This window comes from Oncorhynchus kisutch, linkage group LG8, assembly GCF_002021735.2.
Source record: "Oncorhynchus kisutch isolate 150728-3 linkage group LG8, Okis_V2, whole genome shotgun sequence".
NCBI lineage: Eukaryota > Metazoa > Chordata > Actinopteri > Salmoniformes > Salmonidae > Oncorhynchus > Oncorhynchus kisutch.
The window spans coordinates 3,075,301-3,096,123 of record NC_034181.2 but is presented as its reverse complement, the minus strand read 5'-3'; the positions used below and the strand labels follow the sequence as shown (position 1 = coordinate 3,096,123).

Below are 20,823 nucleotides of genomic sequence, written 5' to 3'. Positions count from 1 at the left end.
CTCTTCCCTCAGGTCTTCCCTCAGCACTTCCCTCAGCTCTTCCCTCAGCTCTTCCCTCAGCTCTTCCCTCAGGTCTTCCCTCAGCTCTTCTCTCAGCTCTTCCCTCAGCTCTTCTCTCAGCTCTTCCCTCAGCTCTTCTCTCAGCTCTTCTCTCAGCTCTTCCCTCAGCCCTTCTCTCAGCTCTTCCCTCAGCTCTTCTCTCAGCTCTTCCCTCAGCCCTTCTCTCAGCTCTTCCCTCAGGTCTTCCCTCAGCTCTTCCCTCAGCTCTTCCCTCAGGTCTTCCCTTTCAGATGTCAGATATGTCAAATAGAAAGTTCTGTTATAATCTAATCTATTCATCCTCAGAAATCCATACACAGAGCAGCATCTAACTGTCATCTACATCCGTCAACAGATTGATGTTAGAGTAAATATTAACCTGCCTAAAGGGCATATGAAATATGCTCATTCTCTAGTACCCCGGTCTTTATATTGAGCCTCTCCAACACCACATCTTGTTCCCATTTACAAAGATACAGTTAGCTGCTGCCTCCCTTCAGTTGCCCTCAAATGTGGTTTTGTTTTGCAACTCTGAAAACACATAGTAGTCTGGCTCCAGCGTGTCTGCTCAGTGACCATAAGCATCCTTTTATTGTCCTATGACCATTTCTTCCCAATGACCCGGCTAGAAGAGCACATCCTGAAAACTAAAGCTCTCAACTTGATAATGGACAGGAGACATGCCATTTTACATGATTTACATTTGACAAAATTCACGTAAACTATGAAAAATGTAAATCTTTCTTTGAAAATAGAGACTAGTCTTTCTCTGATAATTGTAATTGTATTGTAATTGTTTTTAATAACCTGCCCAGGGACTGCGGTTGAAAATTAGCCGGCTGGCTAAAACCGGCACTTTTACTGAAACTTTGAATAATGTGCACTGTCCCTGTAAAAAAATCATTAACTCAAACTAATAGAGAATGGTCTTTCCATGATAATAGAGAAGAGTTTTCAGCAAAGCATCATACAGTATTCAATATGACAATTAGTGTTACTAATCAATACTACATGCTAATACACAAAAGACAGCCCGGGATTGTTGAGGGTTAAATATTTGTCGTTCTGTAACTGGTTGCATTAGCAAATTGCAATTAAAGTATATTCAAACAAAGTCCGATTTTCAGATTTCTATGGTACAATACACAACTGTACCTTAAACATCATATACAGCAACAGATACTGGACAGACCCCCCTGCCCCCCCCCCCCCAAAAAAGAAAGAAAAATCCCTCAACTGTACAGAGCTTTCAGAAAGTATTCACACCCCTTGACTTTTTCTATAAAAAAATGTTTTGTTGTATCACAGCCTGAATTTAAAATGGACACAAGACTGTCATTTCAAAATGGAAGAAAAATTATGAAAAATTAAAAAGGGGAATATATATATATATATATATATATATATATATCATATCTTGATTAGATAAGTATTCAACTCCCTAAGTCAATACATGTTGCAAACATCTTTGGCAGCGATTACAGCTGTGAGTCTTTCTGAGTAAGTCTCTAAGAGCTTTGTACAACCTGGATTGTAAAATATTTGCACATTATTTTATTTTTTTAATTATTCTTGTCAAGTTGACTGTTGATCATTGCTAGACAGCAATTTTCAAGTCTAGCCATAGATTGTCAAGATGATTTAAGTCAAAACTGTAACTAGGCCATTCAGGAACATTCAACGTCATCTTGGTAAGCAACTCCAGTATAGATTTGGCCTTGTGTTTGAGGTTATTTTCCTGCTGAAAGGTGAATTTGTCTCCCAGTATCTGTTGGAAAGCAGACTGAACCAGGGTTTCCTTTAGGATTTTGCCTGTGCTTAACTCTATTCCGTTTCTTTGCATCCTAAAAAAACTCCCTAGTCCTTGCCGATGACAAGCATACCCATAACATGATGCAGCCACCACCATGCTTTAAAATATGGAGAGTGGTACTCAGTGATGTGTTGTGTTGGATTTGCCCCAAACATAACGATAAAGATAATTTCTTTGACATTTTTTTTTGCAGTTTTACTGCAGTGCCTTATTGCAAACAGGATGCATGTTTTGAAAATATTTGTATTCTGTACAAGCTTCCTTCTTTTCACTCTTTCAATTAGGTTAGTATTGTGGAGTAACTACAATGTTGTTGATCCATCCTCAGTTCTCTCCTAACACAGCCATTAAACTCTGTAATTGTTTTAAAGTCACCATTGGCCTCATGGTGAAACCCCTGAGCAGTTTCCTTCCTCTCCAGCAACTGAGTTAGGAAGGACGCCTGTATCTTTGTAGTTACTGGGTGTATTGATACACCGTCCAAAGTTTAATTAATATCTTCACCATGCTCAAAGGGATATTCAGTCTGCTTTTATTTTACCCATCTACCAATCGGTGCCCTTCTTTGGCATTGGGAAACACTCGCTGGTCCCTGTGGTTGAATCTGTGTTTGGAATTCATTGCTCGACTGAGGGACCTTACAGATAATTATATGTGTAGGGTACAGAGATGAGGTAGTCATTCAGAAACCATGTTAAACACTATTATTGAACACAGAGAGTCCATGCATCTTATTATGTGTCTTGTTAAAACACATGTTTACTCCTGAACTGTTTTAGGCTTTAGACATAACAAAGGGGTTGAATACTTATTGACTCAAGACATTTAAGCTTTTCATTTTTTTATGCATTTGTAAACATTGTGAAAAACATAATTCCATTATGACATTATGGACTATTGTGTGTTGGCCAGTGACAAAAAAATCTAAATGTAATCCATTTTAAATTCAGACTGTACCAAAACAAAATGTGGAAAACGTCAAAGGGTATGAATAATTTCTGAAGGACACCGTATCTACTGGACAGAGGAACCCCATAAAAACCCTGAACTGACGATGTATCTACTAGACAGAGGAACCCCATAAAAAACCCTGAACTGACGATGTATCTACTGGACAGAGGAACCCCATAAAAAACCCTGAACTGACGATGTATCTACTGGACAGAGGAACCCCATAAAAAACCCTGAACTGACGATGTATCTACTGGACAGAGGAACCCCATAAAAAACCCTGAACTGACGATGTATCTACTGGACAGAGGAACCCCATAAAAACCCCTGAACTGAGGATGTATCTACTGGACAGAGAAACCCCATGAAAACCCCTGAACTATATAGAGAAGTATAGTATGATTTAAATAAATAATAATAAATAAATAATTGTATTTTGTCCAATGAGTAACATAAGAACTACACAACGGCACATCTTAATTATCAAGGTTTTATTTCTCCCTGATTTGAATTGCATTTCCATTGCTTAGGTTACTTAATGCAGGCCTAATGTACACATTACATTTAGGGAAGTATCTGAATGTTCCGTCATAAATAAAGAATGACCATATTAGATCTGTGTTCGCTTTACAACCTCTCTGTGGTGGATTGGAATGAATAATATTATGAATTTACATCTTTATCAGAATGATAAATGATTTGTAGACCTTTCAAAGGACTTTGATACTGTTGACCATCACATTCTCATTCAAAGATTGACTGAAAGAGGAGAGGACTACTTTCTTATTCTTTAGTCACCTAAAACTATTTATTATTTTGTGTTTTATATCAATCAAGCCTTAAAGCCAATACTGCCACAATTGCTGTGACATTATATATAAAAATCCACCCGAATGTTTTATCAATAGGGGCATTTATCAAATAATTAAGCAACTAACAGCTAGTGATACGTCAGTAATAAGCAGGAGAAAATATTTAGTTAATTTCTTTATTGTTTATTTATTTATTTATTTAAATCACTAAATATACTCATGTATTCATAGTAAATAAATTAGTAATATCAATATATTGTATACGTGTAAATTAGGCCTGGTCAGCTAAGAAATTATATTCTTTGACCAAGTGGTCTGGTCAACGGTTCTTCTATGCTAAATGTGCTTTGAACAAGTGGTCTGGTCTAGGGTTCTTTAAACAAGTGGTCTGGTCTGGGGTTCTTTAAACAAGTGGTCTGGTCTGGGGTTCTTTAAACAAGTGGTCTGGTCTAGGGTTCTTTTAACAAGTGGTCTGGTCTGGGGTTCTTTAAACAAGTGGTCTGGTCTAGGGTTCTTTTAACAAGTGGTCTGGTCTAGGGTTCTTTTAACAAGTGGTCTGGTCTAGGGTTCTTTTAACAAGTGGTCTGGTCTAGGGTTCTTTGAACAAGTGGTCTGGTCTGGGGTTCTTTAAACAAGTGGTCTGGTCTAGGGTTCTTTTAACAAGTGGTCTGGTCTAGGGTTCTTTTAACAAGTGGTCTGGTCTAGGGTTCTTTTAACAAGTGGTCTGGTCTAGGGTTCTTTTAACAAGTGGTCTGGTCTAGGGTTCTTTTAACAAGTGGTCTGGTCTGGGGTTCTTTTAACAAGTGGTCTGGTCTGGGGTTCTTTAAACAAGTGGTCTGGTCTAGGGTTCTTTTAACAAGTGGTCTGGTCTAGGGTTCTTTGAACAAGTGGTCTGGTCTAGGGTTCTTCTTATTAAATAGACATGAAGGAAATAAAAAATATGTTCTCTATCGATATCTGGTTTTAGACCTACACCGTTTCATTGCTTAGGAAAAATGAAATAATTGTGCTGACTTATTTGTAGACCTTTCAAAGGACTTTGATACTGTTGACCATCACATTCTCATTCAAAGATTGACTGAAATTTAGCCTGGAACAGATTATGTGTCAGACAGGACCCGATGTGTGATTTCTGATGGTGTTATGTCTAGTTTCCTGGATATTTACAAAAGGTGTACCACAGGGGTCGGTACTGGGACCTGTTGTCTTTAGTGTTTGTATAAATAATATCGGTCTATCTATTAGAACTTGTACTTTTCATCTACATTCAAGCGATACTGTTATTTATGCCATTGCCCACAACTGTAGACCAGGAGTTGTTTGAGCTGTCAGCTGACATTGTTACCTTACAGAAAGCCCTGGTTGGTTTAAAACGTGTACTTAATGTGGGCAAGACTAAATATATGTTGTTCTCTAGTTCTCTCCAGAATGTTTCAAATGGACTATATTTTTATTCACTGAAAGGTTCTCCCATCGATCAGGTTCCCTATTATAAATATCTGGGCATTTGGATTGACAAAGACTTCATGTTTAAAAAAACATACTGATGAGATAGTTAAAAACATAAGATTTAAAAAATATTTTTTTTTAAATATATATATATTTTTTAAGAGAGATCTTTTCTCTCCCTAAACAGCAGGAAGCAGATTGTACAGTCAACCTTCCTGTCTGTTCTTGGCTATGGTGACAGCGTTTACCAGATTGCAGCAGCCACGACTCTAAAACCTTTGGATTCCGTCTACCATTGCATCCTTCACTTTATCACAGGTAACAGTTTTAATACTCATCGCTGAATCCGGTATCAAAAGGTTGGCTGGTTCTCAATAAAGTCCCGTAAATCACTTCCTTACTCCCTTTCTGTTTACAAAGCTCTACTACACAAGCGACCGACTTACCCAACTTTGTTGTTAAAGTATAAAAACATGAGACAACCAAACCCGTTCCCAGTGTTGGTTAAACTCTTGAGGTTCCTCAGGTCTCCACCGGTAAATCTGCTTTTAGTTTTGACGCGTCTCACTGCTGAAACAATTTACAAACTCTTTACAAATAGGTGTTCTGTTGGCGCTTGGGCAGTTTAGGGTTTTGATTGAGGACCTAGTAGCTGAGGAATGGAACCGAATGACTAAATTGGTGTATTGCGCTGTATTTTCATTTAATTTGACATTGTATTGATTGCTGTTTTATTTGACATTGTATTGATTAATGATTTGTTCCATTTGATTGTTGTATTACAGTGATTAGTCATTGAGAATGGGAGCCTGGTCTCAACGGTTTTTTCCCCCTGAATAAATAACGTTTGAGAAAATACATAACATGTGAAGGAAAGACAGAGAGGACAGATCAGCAAGAGGCTCCACAGCACAAACTAAAGTTAGTGTCGTTTCTGAAGTCCACATATCAAAACAGTTGAACATCCTCTTGAGAAGCTAGAGCCGTTAAAACAAAGTTCAATTGTGTTTTTGGACTTGGAAAAGTAACGGGCAGGCTTAATTATAGGAAACTTCGTTAAGGAGACGAATGAGATTGTTATCAACATGGGGTAGTACAGTCAGTGTAGTCTAGTGTATAGTAGGTAACGTTTCATATCAAGTTATTACTTATTAGTCAGCTTTACCTGTTTGAATTGCTCCTCGTAAGTCCATTCGTGGTTCTGAGACTGTGGTGCCATCCCGCCCGGGGATTCCAACTGCCGGGGCGCAACGAAGGAGGGGGGAATTCTAGACATGAACTGCACCGGGGTGCCCTTCGGAGAGTGTCCCGCACCGGGGTGCATGGGGTGGTGGGGCTGGTAGTGGCTGAGAGCCCCCTCCATGTCCTCTTCATCCTCATCATCCACGACTCCTTCGTTGTCCATGTCATCTCCATCCAGATTCCGGTCGTCATCATTCATGCATCGGTCCATCCCCTCTGGATCGTCATCCATATCGGAGTCGTCGGCTCTCTCTGAGTGCCTGCGGGCGTCGAAACTGTGATGGACAGCCAGTCCCGGTTCAGCGGATCTCGCCAAGCTGGGAGAAGAGTTCGCTACTCCCGCGGCGAAAGCGCCCCGGACCGCTGCCTGGTAGTGGTGGAAAGCGAGGGCTTGTTGGTGTATCTGGGACTCGACCATGGAGCGGAGATCCTTCTCTTTCTCTGCCTGACGAAGCTTCTCTTCTAACGCCAGGCGGGCAGCCTGCTGTCTTTGGAGGTTTTCCATGACCGCCTCTAGCTTCATGCCTCCGCTGCTGGGCTGTTGGGACTGTGAGTGTGAGCCGGGGAAATGGCTGTGTGTGGAGGCAGAGGAGACGAGCAGGGGGAGGTTGTTGGGCGAGGAGAACGCTGCTTGCTGTGGAGAGCAAGGGGGTACAAATAAAATAACCACTCGGAAATATTGTAACGGAGAGAAAACTGACTAAAAGCAATAAACTATTAAGAAATAACTTGGTAATAAACTGTAAGAACACACAACCATGCCTATTATGATAATGTGGCCGACATTTGGCCCCTGGAGTCGATGTCTCTTAAAACGTGGCTTCTAACATGTATCAAAAGTGCACCATAAATAGACTACAATGTATTGCGGAAATGAACGTGGGTTACACAGTAACATTGTGCGCTGTATAGCCTAGTGCTGATGTGGCAGGCTGACAAAAATAATTACACAGAATAATTAGCCTATATATACATAAACCATTGCATACTATTTTTCTTACGCATCAGAAACGTGCGTATCAATCTATTTAAGAGATAAAAGTTATGTAAAAAGTTAATTTACTGTAAATGTGAATCTAAACATTCAAAAACGTTATTAAAATGTAAATAATTAGCCTAAAAGAAAACGAAATAAAATAACAAAACGAAATAGCCTATCTTATTAACATCTACATAGGCTAATAAGAATAATCAGAATCAGTCAACATGGTTAGAGAAAGAACTAAATGTGATGCTTACCAAAGCAGATTTAGTTGCTATACTGGTATTATCAACCATGCTTCGCCCGTCAGATTAGACCGAAATATCAAACAGTTGACAAAGTATCTCCTTTCAATGTTAGTTGTGGGAGTATTCCTGAATCCTGATTCAACATCGAGATCCGCGTCTCTATTGGAGAGAATAGATTAACGTGTAGGATTAAAGTGTAGGCTATCAATGTATTTGCGGTGGTCGAGTATTGAAGCCCTGAAGGGTTTAGCAACAAGTGGCAACTGTAGTCAGAATGACCTCTTCAGGCGAAGGATCGGCCCTGTAGTCAGAATGACCCCCTCATGCGAAGGATCGGACGTTCTGCTCCCATTTGCTAACAACACGTCAATACAGTGATATACAGAGGGCAGGGTCTACAGCCGACCTAGGAAATACACTTTAACAACCGCACAGAAACACAGAGAACTGACGGATCCCACATCGCCATGTGTTGGAAACTATCCAAAAATGGTAAATTCTTTGCCAAAATTGTTAATTGGTTACACATTCTATATTCTATAAATATATACATATTGTTATTCATTAGGCTATTTAGCCTGGACCCTGCCCCCACTGAACTAGTCATTTTATGCATATGTTCCATGGAGTCTACTGCCTAGACTACATAATGTTTTTTTAAATGTTGTTTATATCGACAGAAATAAGTGTAGAGGTTATGTTTGTTTTGCAATAGGAGTTTAATAATAAATAAATAAAATCATAATAATAATTGCATGCATCAGAACGGTGAAATCGTTTTGCATTCCATTGCCTGGGGCAGAATATATATATTTAAACATAGTATCAGATTATGACATATAGATCCTATAAATTCAACTTCCATCTAAATGTATGTTAATCCATGAACAGATTACACCTCCCATAAGTGATCCCATATTGTAAATTATTTGACACAAACTAGGCTTTACTATTCAGAGCCAAGGGATAGGCCTAGAAGTTGAGCATCACCTATAAAAGCAGGAAGTTGAGCATCACCTATAAAAACAGGAAGTTGAGCATCACCTATAAAAACAGGAAGTTGAGCATCACCTATAAAAACAGGAAGTTGAGCATCACCTATTAAAAACAGGAGGTTGAGCATCACCTATGAAAAAAAAACAGGAGGTTGAGCATCACCTATAAAAAAAAAGCAGGATGTTGAGCATCACCTATAAAAAAAAAACAGGAGGTTGAGCATCACCTATAAAAAAAACAGGAGGTTGAGCATCACCTATGAAAAAAAAAGCAGGAGGTTGAGCATCACCTATAAAAAAAGCAGGAGGTTGAGCATCACCTATAGCAGCAGATCAGAAAAACAGAGATGTGGGTGCTGTAGTAAAGGTTCCTTTGAAAGTGACGTTAATACAATGGAAACCTTTTGGTCTTCTGTACTCTGAGTCATAGACAGTCTCCGGATGTATTTCTGGTACAAGACACAGATGTGCTGATGTCCATCAACTCCAAAGGAAACACCTACAATATTCATGACTTTGTGTTGTTCTTGTATAATACATTTGTTTATTGTTTAAATATCCGTCATGTGTGAAATGTTATTATCTAATCCAAAATGCCACAAACAAATTTTCCTGTATGAAAAAAACATTATGCTATGATATTCGACTGTATTCTTTTCCATTGTTCAAGCATTGTAGTGGAGTGGAGAAACCTGGCCATTAGAGTTGTTTTAGTCCAGGATGGACATTAATGTTCATTAGTCTGGATCATAGTGATGACCTCATGTGAAACATGAGACCTTTTGTTATGTCCCCTGGTTACCGACCCCTGGTTACCGACCCCTGGTTATCGACCCCATGTCCACATATAGGACGGAGAGATTAACAAGGATATTTCTATAACTGAATAAATAAATGACCTTTAATCTAAAAGTAAGATTGTTTATTTATGGTAAAGGAGAACATCAAAGGGTGATCAAAAATCTAAATTATTCACATCGAAATAACTGTAGAAGTCTAAACTATTTTAAAAGATAGTAGGTTGAATATTGAATATCATTAAGACATTGAACACTTTTGACATGTTTTCTATACTAAAGCATTATACTGTACATATGAAGTAGGCGTTTGTGTTTCCAACGGAGCATTAAAACCTATTCTGTTAGGCCCAACAACAACAACGACAACAACAGGTTCCAGTCCATTGAATGAAACCTCGAAAGCGGACATTGATATTGCATTCTATTGTGCAATTCAAATGGGACTTTGTGTTTCAACAGTAATAATACGTAAAGACACCAAATGGAATTAATGGATGTTCAAATCGTAAGTTGCTAATAATAAAATACAATTTATTAAAATATTGTTGAGTTTTAAGCCTTGAAACACCACACGTCTGCTCATAACTGTAACTAAACCCTTTGCATAGGAGTGATCTTGAACCCCTATCATAACCACAGGACAAAATGGTGAAGTCATGTCTTCATGAAGCATCGCATAGACATGGCTATCTGTAGATATATATTATGTCTGTGTAGGATATATAATTACCCTAATCCCTACATTTGATTACTCAACATTACTATAATGACTCGTCAATTAAGGTCTGCGATGATATTCCTTATATGGTTTTGGGTAGAGCAAATTGATAATAACCAGATGGGGACATGACGTTGGCTTTGTCTGGCTGGCTGAAGTCACTTCTGGGTTACTCTGTAAGCATTTTGACATTTTTTGAAAACCTTAATCTTTTCCCTTTTTTAAATTCAGGTTTGTTGAGATCTGACCCTTTGTTTTCATGTAGTAGTAAAGTTATTCAAGTTTCTCCATTAGCGTGAGACGGCAGGTAGCCTAGTGGTTAGAGGGTTGGACTAGTAACCAGCAGGTAGCCTAGTGGTTAGAGGGTTGGACTAGTAACCAGCAGGTAGCCTAGTGGTTAGAGGGTTGGGCTAGTAACCAGCAGGTAGCCTAGTGGTTAGAGTGTTGGACTAGTAACCAGCAGGTAGCCTAGTGGTTAGAGCGTTGAGCAATTAACTGAAAGGTTTCTGGATCGAATCCCCGAGCTGACAAGGTAAAAATATGTTGTTTTACCCCTGAACAAGGCAGTTAACCTGGAAGGCACTGTTCCCCGGAAGGCTGTCATTGTAAATAATAATTTGCTCTTAACTGGCTTGCCTAGTTAAGATAGTCATTCTCTCTTTTATGGCTTGGAGAACGGCAACATGAAGCTGAAAATAATAGGTACATCTTGGAAAATATGTAACATGTGTTTTAGATGTCAGAAATGAGTTCTGGGAGCCAAACCTTGTGCTCTGTTTGTAGTTGTTTATAGCTCATCTGTGGTCCTGTATGTGTGAGGATGGTAAAGCAGAAGGGATCTAATTTACCTCTTTCAAAATACTTATATTTGAAGATTGTGAATCTTTGGCTAAACACACACTCACTTAAGTCATTTTTTTCTCAAAGTAGGATTCCATTCTTGTCATTTGTGGAGAGCAATTCCATTCAACTATTAGTACGATCTGTGGCTGGTCTGGGGCTGGGTCTGGGGCTGGGTCTGGGGCTGGGTCTGGGTCTCGGTCTGGGGCTGGGTCTGTGGCTGGTCTGGGGCTGGGTCTCGGTCTGAGGCTGGGTCTGGGGCTAGCTAACCCTTGGAGTTGAGGGTCAGTGTAGGAAGCAACGTCATGTGACTAATCATGATCCAACCAGGGGTTCTAATATTACTGACATCTCAGGTTCCGATTATCAACTGACCCATTAAAACAGTGAAACATCAAGGCACTCACAGTAACTAGAATTACACACAGTTCAAATGACAAACTTGGATAGAAATTAAGAGCGGGCTGGCGCGAGTTATAAGATTTTGCTTGACATACCAACCAATTGGTTTGGCGGCTCTGGCGGATCCTGGCTGAATTGCAGCTCTAGCGGATCCTGGCTGAATGGCGGCTCTGGCGGATCCTGGCTGAATGGCGGCTCTGGCGGATCCTGGCTGAATGGCCGCTCTGGCGGATCCTGGCTGAATTGCGGCTCTGGCGGATCCTGGCTGAATGGCGGCTCTGGCGGATCCTGGCTGAATGGCGGCTCTGGCGGATCCTGGCTGAATGGCGGCTCTGGCGGATCCTGGCTGAATGGCGGCTCTGGTGGATCCTGGCTGAATGGCGGCTCTGGTGGATCCTGGCTGAATTGCAGCTCTAGCGGAACCTGGCTGAATGGCGGCTCTGGCGGATCCTGGCTGAATGGTGGCTCTGGTGGATCCTGGCTGAATGGCGGCTCTGGTGGATCCTGGCTGAATTGCAGCTCTAGCGGAACCTGGCTGAATGGCGGCTCTGGCGGATCCTGGCTGAATGGCGGCTCTGGCGGATCCTGGCTGAATGGCGGCTCTGGCGGATCCTGGCTGAATGGCGGCTCTGGCGGATCCTGGCTGAATGGCGGCTCTGGCGGATCCTGGCTGAATGGCGGCTCTGGCGGATCCTGGCTGAATGGCGGCTCTGGCGGATCCTGGCTGAATGGCGGCTCTGGCGGATCCTGGCTGAATGGCGGCTCTGGCGGATCCTGGCTGAATGGCGGCTCTGGCGGATCCTGGCTGACAAGCAGCCTTTATTTGCATCACTATTTCTCCCGACAGGAAGAACTTCTCAACAACATCACGCTGAAGGAGCGTCAGAGGCTGACGAACAATCAAAAGTCCAACTGGGCACACTTAATGTTTTCAGACGGCAATATATCCCCGCTCTTCCAAAGAGATACATTTTTTCTTCGTTTGGTGCGTCGCCAGAGCACTGTTTGAACTAAGGCTTAGATATTTCTGTGTGCTCTTAACTTACATTTAACATTCCTATTGAGGGTTTGAGCTAAATTGAAGCGCACTTTCAAGGTAAACAACCAATCATTGCATAATAAATGTAGCTAAGTGTACATTAAACTTAGTGCTCATCAAGTACATCATCTAGCCTAGACCAATGGGGGTTTCCATGTAGACATAGGCCATGTTCGAGACCATCAAAACCGTGATGAATCATGGGTAAATTGTGACTGATTGACTGATTGATTTACAAATAATAATGGCAGAGTTTGAGTGGTAAGGCGAAAGCAACCGGCAGTATATGAAAGTCAAGAAATTAAGTCGGGGGAGGTGCAACTGCGACAGCAAAAAGTCGGACACCAGTGTGGTTCAACAACAGCAAGGCTCAGATCAACATCTTGTGTCGTTAAAGTTTGTCTTTCTGATGTTAAAACATGGCTCCAGCCCCATATCACATACTCACAGACCTAAATCACACGTGTGTTCATTGTACAATCAATTACTAAAAGAGCCTCAAATATCACATTCATTTGTATTACAGGCTATTTCACTGTGTGGCCTACATGATGAAGTTGGTTCCTGTTTCAGTCATGTCTTCGAATCAAACAAAAAACAACCTAATGATTGGTTGACAATAGAGCTTCCCACAATGCAGGCGGTGGCAGCAGGATGAAGAGCAGAAACTTAGCAGTCAACTACAGTCAAAACTTCATAACCTTTGATCACATGATTTCTGTAAAGGTCACGAAGTCGACATGTCAGCGCAAAGTCAGACCATTTTTTTTTAATCCTCATAAACAATGGTCACCAACTTGATAAAAAGTGATCTGCTCAAAACATACCCAATGAGTCCTTATTTATGATGCAAGCTGATTTGTAGATCAGTCGGTAGGCAGTCACCTGCACTATAGTCTGCAATGTCAAACAAGCCCAGAAACTGGATCATGTAGGGACTTGTTGGCAGTTTGGTAGAGGGGATGGAGTTTTGCCTCTCTATAATGGTTGTACCTCCCTCATGTGGTGAAAAGAAAGCATTTCTGATCCCAGAGCAGGAAGAAGAAAAACCAGCTTTTTTCGACGTAGCCTTAATTCATTAGAAATGATGTGGGAGCTGTTGCGTACAGAAAAAAAACATTTAAAGTAATCCTATAATATTATCATACAAATGGTTTATGTGAATATTATGGTACCCAATAATGCAAAGGTAACTGAACTAAATGACTATAGCTCCAGTAGCACTCACTTCTGTCATCATGAAGTGCTTTGAGAGGCTAGTTAAGGATCATATCACCTCCACCCTACCTGACACCCTAGACCCAGTTCAGTTTGCATACTGCCCTAACAGGTCCACACATGACGCAGTCACCATCACACTGCACACTGCCCTATCCCAACTGGACAAGAGGAATACCAACGTAAGAATGCTGCCCCACGAGGGTGCGTGCTCAGCCCCCTCCTGTACTCCCTGTTCACCCATGACTGCGTGGCCATGCACGCCTCCAACTCAATCATCAAGTTTGTAGACAACACAACAGTGGTAGGCTTGATTACCAACAACAATGAGACGGCCTACAGGGAGGAGGTGAGGGCCCTCGGAGTGTGGTGTCAGGAAAATAACCTCTCACTCACCGTCAACAAAACAGAGGAGATGATCGTGGACTTCAGGAAACAGCAGAGGGAGCACCCCCTTATAAGGATAAGGTGGACATTTTTAAGTTCCTCGGCATACACATCACGGACAAACTGAAATGGTCCACCCACACAGACCGTGTGGTGAAGAACGTGCAACAGCGCCTCTTATACCTCAGGAGGCTGAATAAATGTGTCTGGTCACCTAAAACCCTCACAAACTTTTACAGATGCAGATCCTTTTACATATCCTGTCGGACTGTATCACCGCCTGGTACGGCAACTGCACCACCCACAACCGCAGGGCTCTCCAGAGGGCAGTGAGGTCTGCACAACGCATCATCAGGGGCAAACTATCTGCCCTCCAGGACACCTACAGCACCCGATGTCACAGGAAGGCCAAAAAGATCATCAAGGACCCCGTTACCATCCAGAAGGCGAGGTCAGTACAGGTGCATCAAAGCTGGGACCCGAGAGACTGGAAAAACAGCTTCTATCTCTCTCAAGGCCATCAGACTGTTAAACAGCCACCACGAGAGAGAGGCTGCTGCCTATATCATACAGACTTGAAATCATTGGCCACCTTAATAAATGGATCACTAGTCACTTTAATAATGCCACATTAATAAGGTTTACATATCTTGCATTGCTCATCTCATATGCTGTATTCTATACTATTCTACTGTATCTTAGTGTATGCAGCTTATCATTGCTTAATCCATATAGTTATATGTATATATTCTTATTCCATTCCTTTACTTAGATTTGTGTGTATTAGGTAGTTGTTGTGGAATTGTTAGATATTACTTGTTAGATATCGCTGCACTGTCAGAACTAGAAACACAAGCATTTCGCTACACTGGCAATAAGATCTGCTAACCATGTGTAGGTGACGACCAATAACATCTGCTAACCATGTGTAGGTGACGACCAATAAGATCTGCTAACCATGTGTAGGTGACGACCAATAACATCTGCTAACCATGTGTAGGTGACGACCAATAAGATCTGCTAACCATGTGTAGGTGACGACCAATAACATCTGCTAACCATGTGTAGGTGACGACCAATAAGATCTGCTAACCATGTGTAGGTGACGACCAATAACATCTGCTAACCATGTGTAGGTGACGACCAATAAGATCTGCTAACCATGTGTAGGTGACGACCAATAAGATCTGCTAACCATGTGTAGGTGACGACCAATAAGATCTGCTAACCATGTGTAGGTGACGACCAATAACATCTGCTAACCATGTGTAGGTGACGACCAATAAGATCTGCTAACCATGTGTAGGTGACGACCAATAACATTTGATTTGATAAAATTATAGTAATTATGCTAGAAATTCCCATAATGAATCTTATAGTATTTTCGACCATTACTATAGTAATCCTATAAGATTATCATACAACTGTATTGTAGGAATATTATAGGACTATTAAAGTAATTACTATAAAAATGTCTAAGAATCGAATGGTATTATAGCCTAATAGGCGACTGACGTTACAAATCAAGACGTCATGTAGTTATGCAACATATTTGTTTATTACACAATTATTCAACAATTCGTCAATTAAAGAAAATTCAATTACTGAATAAATAAATATATAGGCCTATCAACCGCAATGTAGATCTATACGATTTGGCTTCATTGTTGAGTTTGGACCTCATTATCTGAATCACTTCACTTCGTGGTCATGTTCGGGCACACTTTGGCTGTAAAGAAGAAAATAGTCATATCCAAAGATATTATACTGAAAGAACAATTCAGACTTGTTAACTTGTTTATCCGAATCCACTATTTTCCCAGTGTCTTTGGCTTTATTATTTGTTTTCTGATGGCAAGCATCCTATAGCATACTGCGGTTGAAGTATCGGCTCAGTCGTCCTATAGCATACTGCGGTTGAAGTATCTGCTCAGTCGTCCTATAGCGTACTGCGGTTGAAGTATCGGCTCAGTCGTCCTATAGCGTACTGCGGTTGAAGTATCTGCTCAGTCGTCCTATAGCGTACTGCGGTTGAAGTATCGGCTCAGTCGTCCTATAGCATACTGCGGTTGAAGTATCTGCTCAGTCGTCCTATAGCGTACTGCGGTTGAAGTATCGGCTCAGTCGTCCTATAGCGTACTGCGGTTGAAGTATCTGCTCAGTCGTCCTATAGCATACTGCGGTTGAAGTATCTGCTCAGTCGTCCTATAGCATACTGCGGTTGAAGTATCTGCTCAGTCGTCCTATAGCGTACTGCGGTTGAAGTATCTGCTCAGTCGTCCTATAGCATACTGCGGTTGAAGTATCTGCTCAGTCGTCCTATAGCGTACTGCGGTTGAAGTATCGGCTCAGTCGTCCTATAGCGTACTGCGGTTGAAGTATCTGCTCAGTCGTCCTATAGCGTACTGCGGTTGAAGTATCTGCTCAGTCGTCCTATAGCGTACTGCGGTTGAAGTATCTGCTCAGTCGTCCTATAGCATACTGCGGTTGAAGTATCTGCTCAGTCGTCCTATAGCGTACTGCGGTTGAAGTATCTGCTCAGTCGTCCTATAGCGTACTGCGGTTGAAGTATCTGCTCAGTCGTCCTATAGCGTACTGCGGTTGAAGTATCGGCTCAGTCGTCCTATAGCGTACTGCGGTTGAAGTATCGGCTCAGTCGTCCTACAGCGTACTGCGGTTGAAGTATCTGCTCAGTCGTCCTCTAGCATAATGCGGTTGAAGTATCTGCTCAGTCGTCCTATAGCATACTGCGGTTGAAGTATCTGCTCAGTCGTCCTATAGCATACTGCGGTTGAAGTATCTGCTCAGTCGTCCTATAGCGTACTGCGGTTGAAGTATCTGCTCAGTCGTCCTATAGCGTACTGCGGTTGAAGTATCGGCTCAGTCGTCCTATAGCGTACTGCGGTTGAAGTATCTGCTCAGTCGTCCTATAGCGTACTGCGGTTGAAGTATCTGCTCAGTCGTCCTATAGCGTACTGCGGTTGAAGTATCTGCTCAGTCGTCCTCTAGCGTACTGCGGTTGAAGTATCGGCTCAGTCGTCCTATAGCGTACTGCGGTTGAAGTATCTGCTCAGTCGTCCTATAGCATACTGCGGTTGAAGTATCTGCTCAGTCGTCCTATAGCGTACTGCGGTTGAAGTATCGGCTCAGTCGTCCTATAGCGTACTGCGGTTGAAGTATCGGCTCAGTCGTCCTATAGCGTACTGCGGTTGAAGTATCTGCTCAGTCGTCCTCTAGCGTACTGCGGTTGAAGTATCTGCTCAGTCGTCCTATAGCTTACTGCGGTTGAAGTATCTGCTCAGTCGTCCTATAGCGTACTGCGGTTGAAGTATCTGCTCAGTCGTCCTATAGCGTACTGCGGTTGAAGTATCTGCTCAGTCGTCCTATAGCGTACTGCGGTTGAAGTATCTGCTCAGTCGTCCTATAGCGTACTGCGGTTGAAGTATCTGCTCAGTCGTCCTATAGCGTACTGCGGTTGAAGTATCGGCTCAGTCGTCCTATAGCGTACTGCGGTTGAAGTATCGGCTCAGTCGTCCTATAGCGTACTGCGGTTGAAGTATCGGCTCAGTCGTCCTATAGCGTACTGCGGTTGAAGTATCTGCTCAGTCGTCCTCTAGCGTACTGCGGTTGAAGTATCTGCTCAGTCGTCCTATAGCGTACTGCGGTTGAAGTATCTGCTCAGTCGTCCTATAGCGTACTGCGGTTGAAGTATCTGCTCAGTCGTCCTATAGCGTACTGCGGTTGAAGTATCTGCTCAGTCGTCCTATAGCGTACTGCGGTTGAAGTATCTGCTCAGTCGTCCTATAGCGTACTGCGGTTGAAATATCTGCTCAGTCGTCCTATAGCGTACTGCGGTTGAAGTATCTGCTCAGTCGTCCTATAGCGTACTGCGGTTGAAGTATCGGCTCAGTCGTCCTATAGCGTACTGCGGTTGAAGTATCCGCTCAGTCGTCCTATAGCGTACTGCGGTTGAAATATCTGCTCAGTCGTCCTATAGGGTACTGCGGTTGAAGTATCGGCTCAGTCGTCCTATAGCGTACTGCGGTTGAAATATCTGCTCAGTCGTCCTATAGCGTACTGCGGTTGAAATATCTGCTCAGTCGTCCTATAGCGTACTGCGGTTGAAGTATCTGCTCAGTCGTCCTATAGCGTACTGCGGTTGAAGTACCTGATCAGTCGTCCTATAGCATACTGCGGTTGAAGTATCTGCTCAGTCGTCCTATAGCGTACTGCGGTTGAAGTATCGGCTCAGTCGTCCTATAGCGTACTGCGGTTGAAGTATCTGCTCAGTCGTCCTATAGCATACTGCGGTTGAAGTATCTGCTCAGTCGTCCTATAGCGTACTGCGGTTGAAGTATCTGCTCAGTCGTCCTATAGCATACTGCGGTTGAAGTATCTGCTCAGTCGTCCTATAGCATACTGCGGTTGAAGTATCTGCTCATTCGTCCTATAGCATACTGCGGTTGAAGTATCTGCTCATTCGTCCTATAGCATACTGCGGTTGAAGTATCTGCTCAGTCGTCCTATAGCATACTGAGGTTGAAGTATCTGCTCAGTCGTCCTATAGCGTACTGCGGTTGAAGTATCGGCTCAGTCGTCCTATAGCGTACTGCGGTTGAAGTATCTGCTCAGTCGTCCTATAGCATACTGCGGTTGAAGTATCTGCTCAGTCGTCCTCTAGCATACTGCGGTTGAAGTATCTGCTCAGTCGTCCTATAGCGTACTGCGGTTGAAGTATCGGCTCAGTCGTCCTATAGCGTACTGCGGTTATCTGCTCAGTCGTCCTATAGCATACTGCGGTTGAAGTATCTGCTCAGTCGTCCTATAGCGTACTGCGGTTGAAGTATCGGCTCAGTCGTCCTATAGCGTACTGCGGTTGAAGTATCTGCTCAGTCATCCACATGCATTCTCCAGCCAAAGCAAAGGTAATGTGTGGGCGAGTGGAGAGAAAGAAATGGCAGTCCTCTTCACAAACAATTGTTATAATTTATAGCATACAGTTACTTTATTAGTTCATTCATTTATTGTTTAAATTATTGTTTTCCAAAAGCGTATCTTTAATTTCAAACCACGTAGTTAATGTCCATGCTAAACATTGTAGGGCAGTTGCGCATTTGATTTCTCCAGCCAAAGATCTGTGCCATGTGCGCAAGCAAAAGAGAAGCATTTCACTGAACCCTGCTGACATATTTAAATGTAACCTTAATTTAACCTTTATTTAACTAGGCAAATCAGTTAAGAACAAATTATTATTTACAATGACGGCCTACCCCAGGCCAAACCCGAACCTGGTCGAAGCTGGGCCAATTGTGCACCGCCCTATGGCACTCCCAATCACGGCTAGTTGTGATACAGCCTGGAATCGAACCAGGGTCTGTAGTGACACCTCTGCTGCGCCACTGGGGAGCCCCCAAATACAGTATATGTCATAGGATAATGAATACGCCTGTATAGCCTAGCCTAATAGCCTGGTTTCTATAAAATGGCACAAGTTGCCAAAAGACAACAACAAGGCTATAAGAATTGAATCTAGTCCTCTTGTTTTCAAATCAATGATGGACTGCCAAACAACTTGAGATATGGGGTCCAGCGAAAATAAAAGAATGCCTTTACATGCTAGCTCTGCAAATATGAACAAAAAGTCTTTATGGCATGCTAGTCCATTGATTTATTGTATATCCTTGATATATTGCATTCATCCTATTCAGATACACGCTGAACTGTTATCACTAACCAGGTTTCCATCGAACCTTGTTATGTGAGTAAAGTATGTCTCTGATAAAAACATGTCAAGACAAGACTGGTGGAAACTTTCCAAATGTCAACAAAACAATAGGCTAGACAAGGTGGGATCTTTTTGGGTCTGTAAAATGTATTATGTGAGAAATGGCAGTGTAAACACCTTCATGCAGAAATATTGATTTAATAACCATCATATTGAAGTAAACTTGAAGTCATGCAAGGATATGTTGTGTTGGCCTAGGCCAACACCCGATAGTGGGTGCTAGCTCTTCACATCGTCTAAGATTGATGTGCCCAGCCGGTAATACACTCCTGTCCCCCGTGGACCGGCTCGTACATAAAGCATCCTCCATTCAGGCTGCAAAGGAATAATTTCCTCCTTAACTTGCTTTAATGGTGGGCAGTCTGGAAAGAAAACTGAAAAAATATGTGCAGTCTAAAAAATTCAAAAATAAACTATTTCCACCACCATGTCTGGACAGCCAAGGGTGTAAAACATCTTAAATTGTCAGAAAATCCAAAAATGGTGGCGTAAAATTACAGCACTTCGACGGGGAGACAATACAGTGTGATGATCAAAAATGATTGATCCGAATTGATTAGTTAAAGAATTCAGCCAAGTGACGGGTGAACTATGTTCCAGGAAGAGAAAACTACCGCAGTATTGGGTGGGGAGGTGCTGCCTGACAACTCTGAGACTGCCACCGTTGTAGTTGTTTGCGGTGACATCAAAATGAGGGGCGTTATACAAAACAAAGTAATCTGTGATTGGATCAACACCAGTCAGAGTATGAAAGACAATGCCACATTTTCAAAACGCTGCTTTACCTGTATGTGTTCTGGCTCCGGCCCAACCCATTGGTTTCTGGGACCAATCAGAACGGTTAGAATGTGTTTGTGTTGTAGACATCGTCTGTGAGGTACTCAGATTTGGGACCTGAGCTGTGTTAGAATACTCTTACTAACTGCACTAACCGTACTATCTGTGACGTAAATTGAGTATGTAGTATGCTTATTGGTCATAGTATGGATATAGGTAGTATGCTTATTGGTCATAGTATGGATATAGGTAGTATGCTTATTGGTCATAGTATGGATATAGGTAGTATGCCAAAAGTTCCTGGATGTCGTACTACATTCGCCCAA

The 20,823-nt window shown here is 42.2% G+C and overlaps 1 protein-coding gene across 2 annotated transcripts in view; it reads right to left on the bottom strand.

Moving 5' to 3' along the window:
• The window catches only part of LOC109879534 (AT-rich interactive domain-containing protein 3A-like), a 235,878-nt gene extending 227,972 nt beyond the window's left edge, over positions 1-7,906 (bottom strand). For both annotated transcript variants that reach the window (XM_031829552.1, XM_031829553.1), the window contains exons 1-2: positions 7,546-7,906; positions 6,230-6,940 (exon numbers count right to left, since the gene is read on the bottom strand). In XM_031829552.1, the coding sequence (XP_031685412.1) occupies positions 6,230-6,940; positions 7,546-7,584 (750 nt within the window). In that variant the 5' untranslated portion in view covers positions 7,585-7,906. The remainder of the gene's footprint in view (positions 1-6,229; positions 6,941-7,545) is intronic.
• Positions 7,907-20,823: the final 12,917 nt, after the last annotated feature.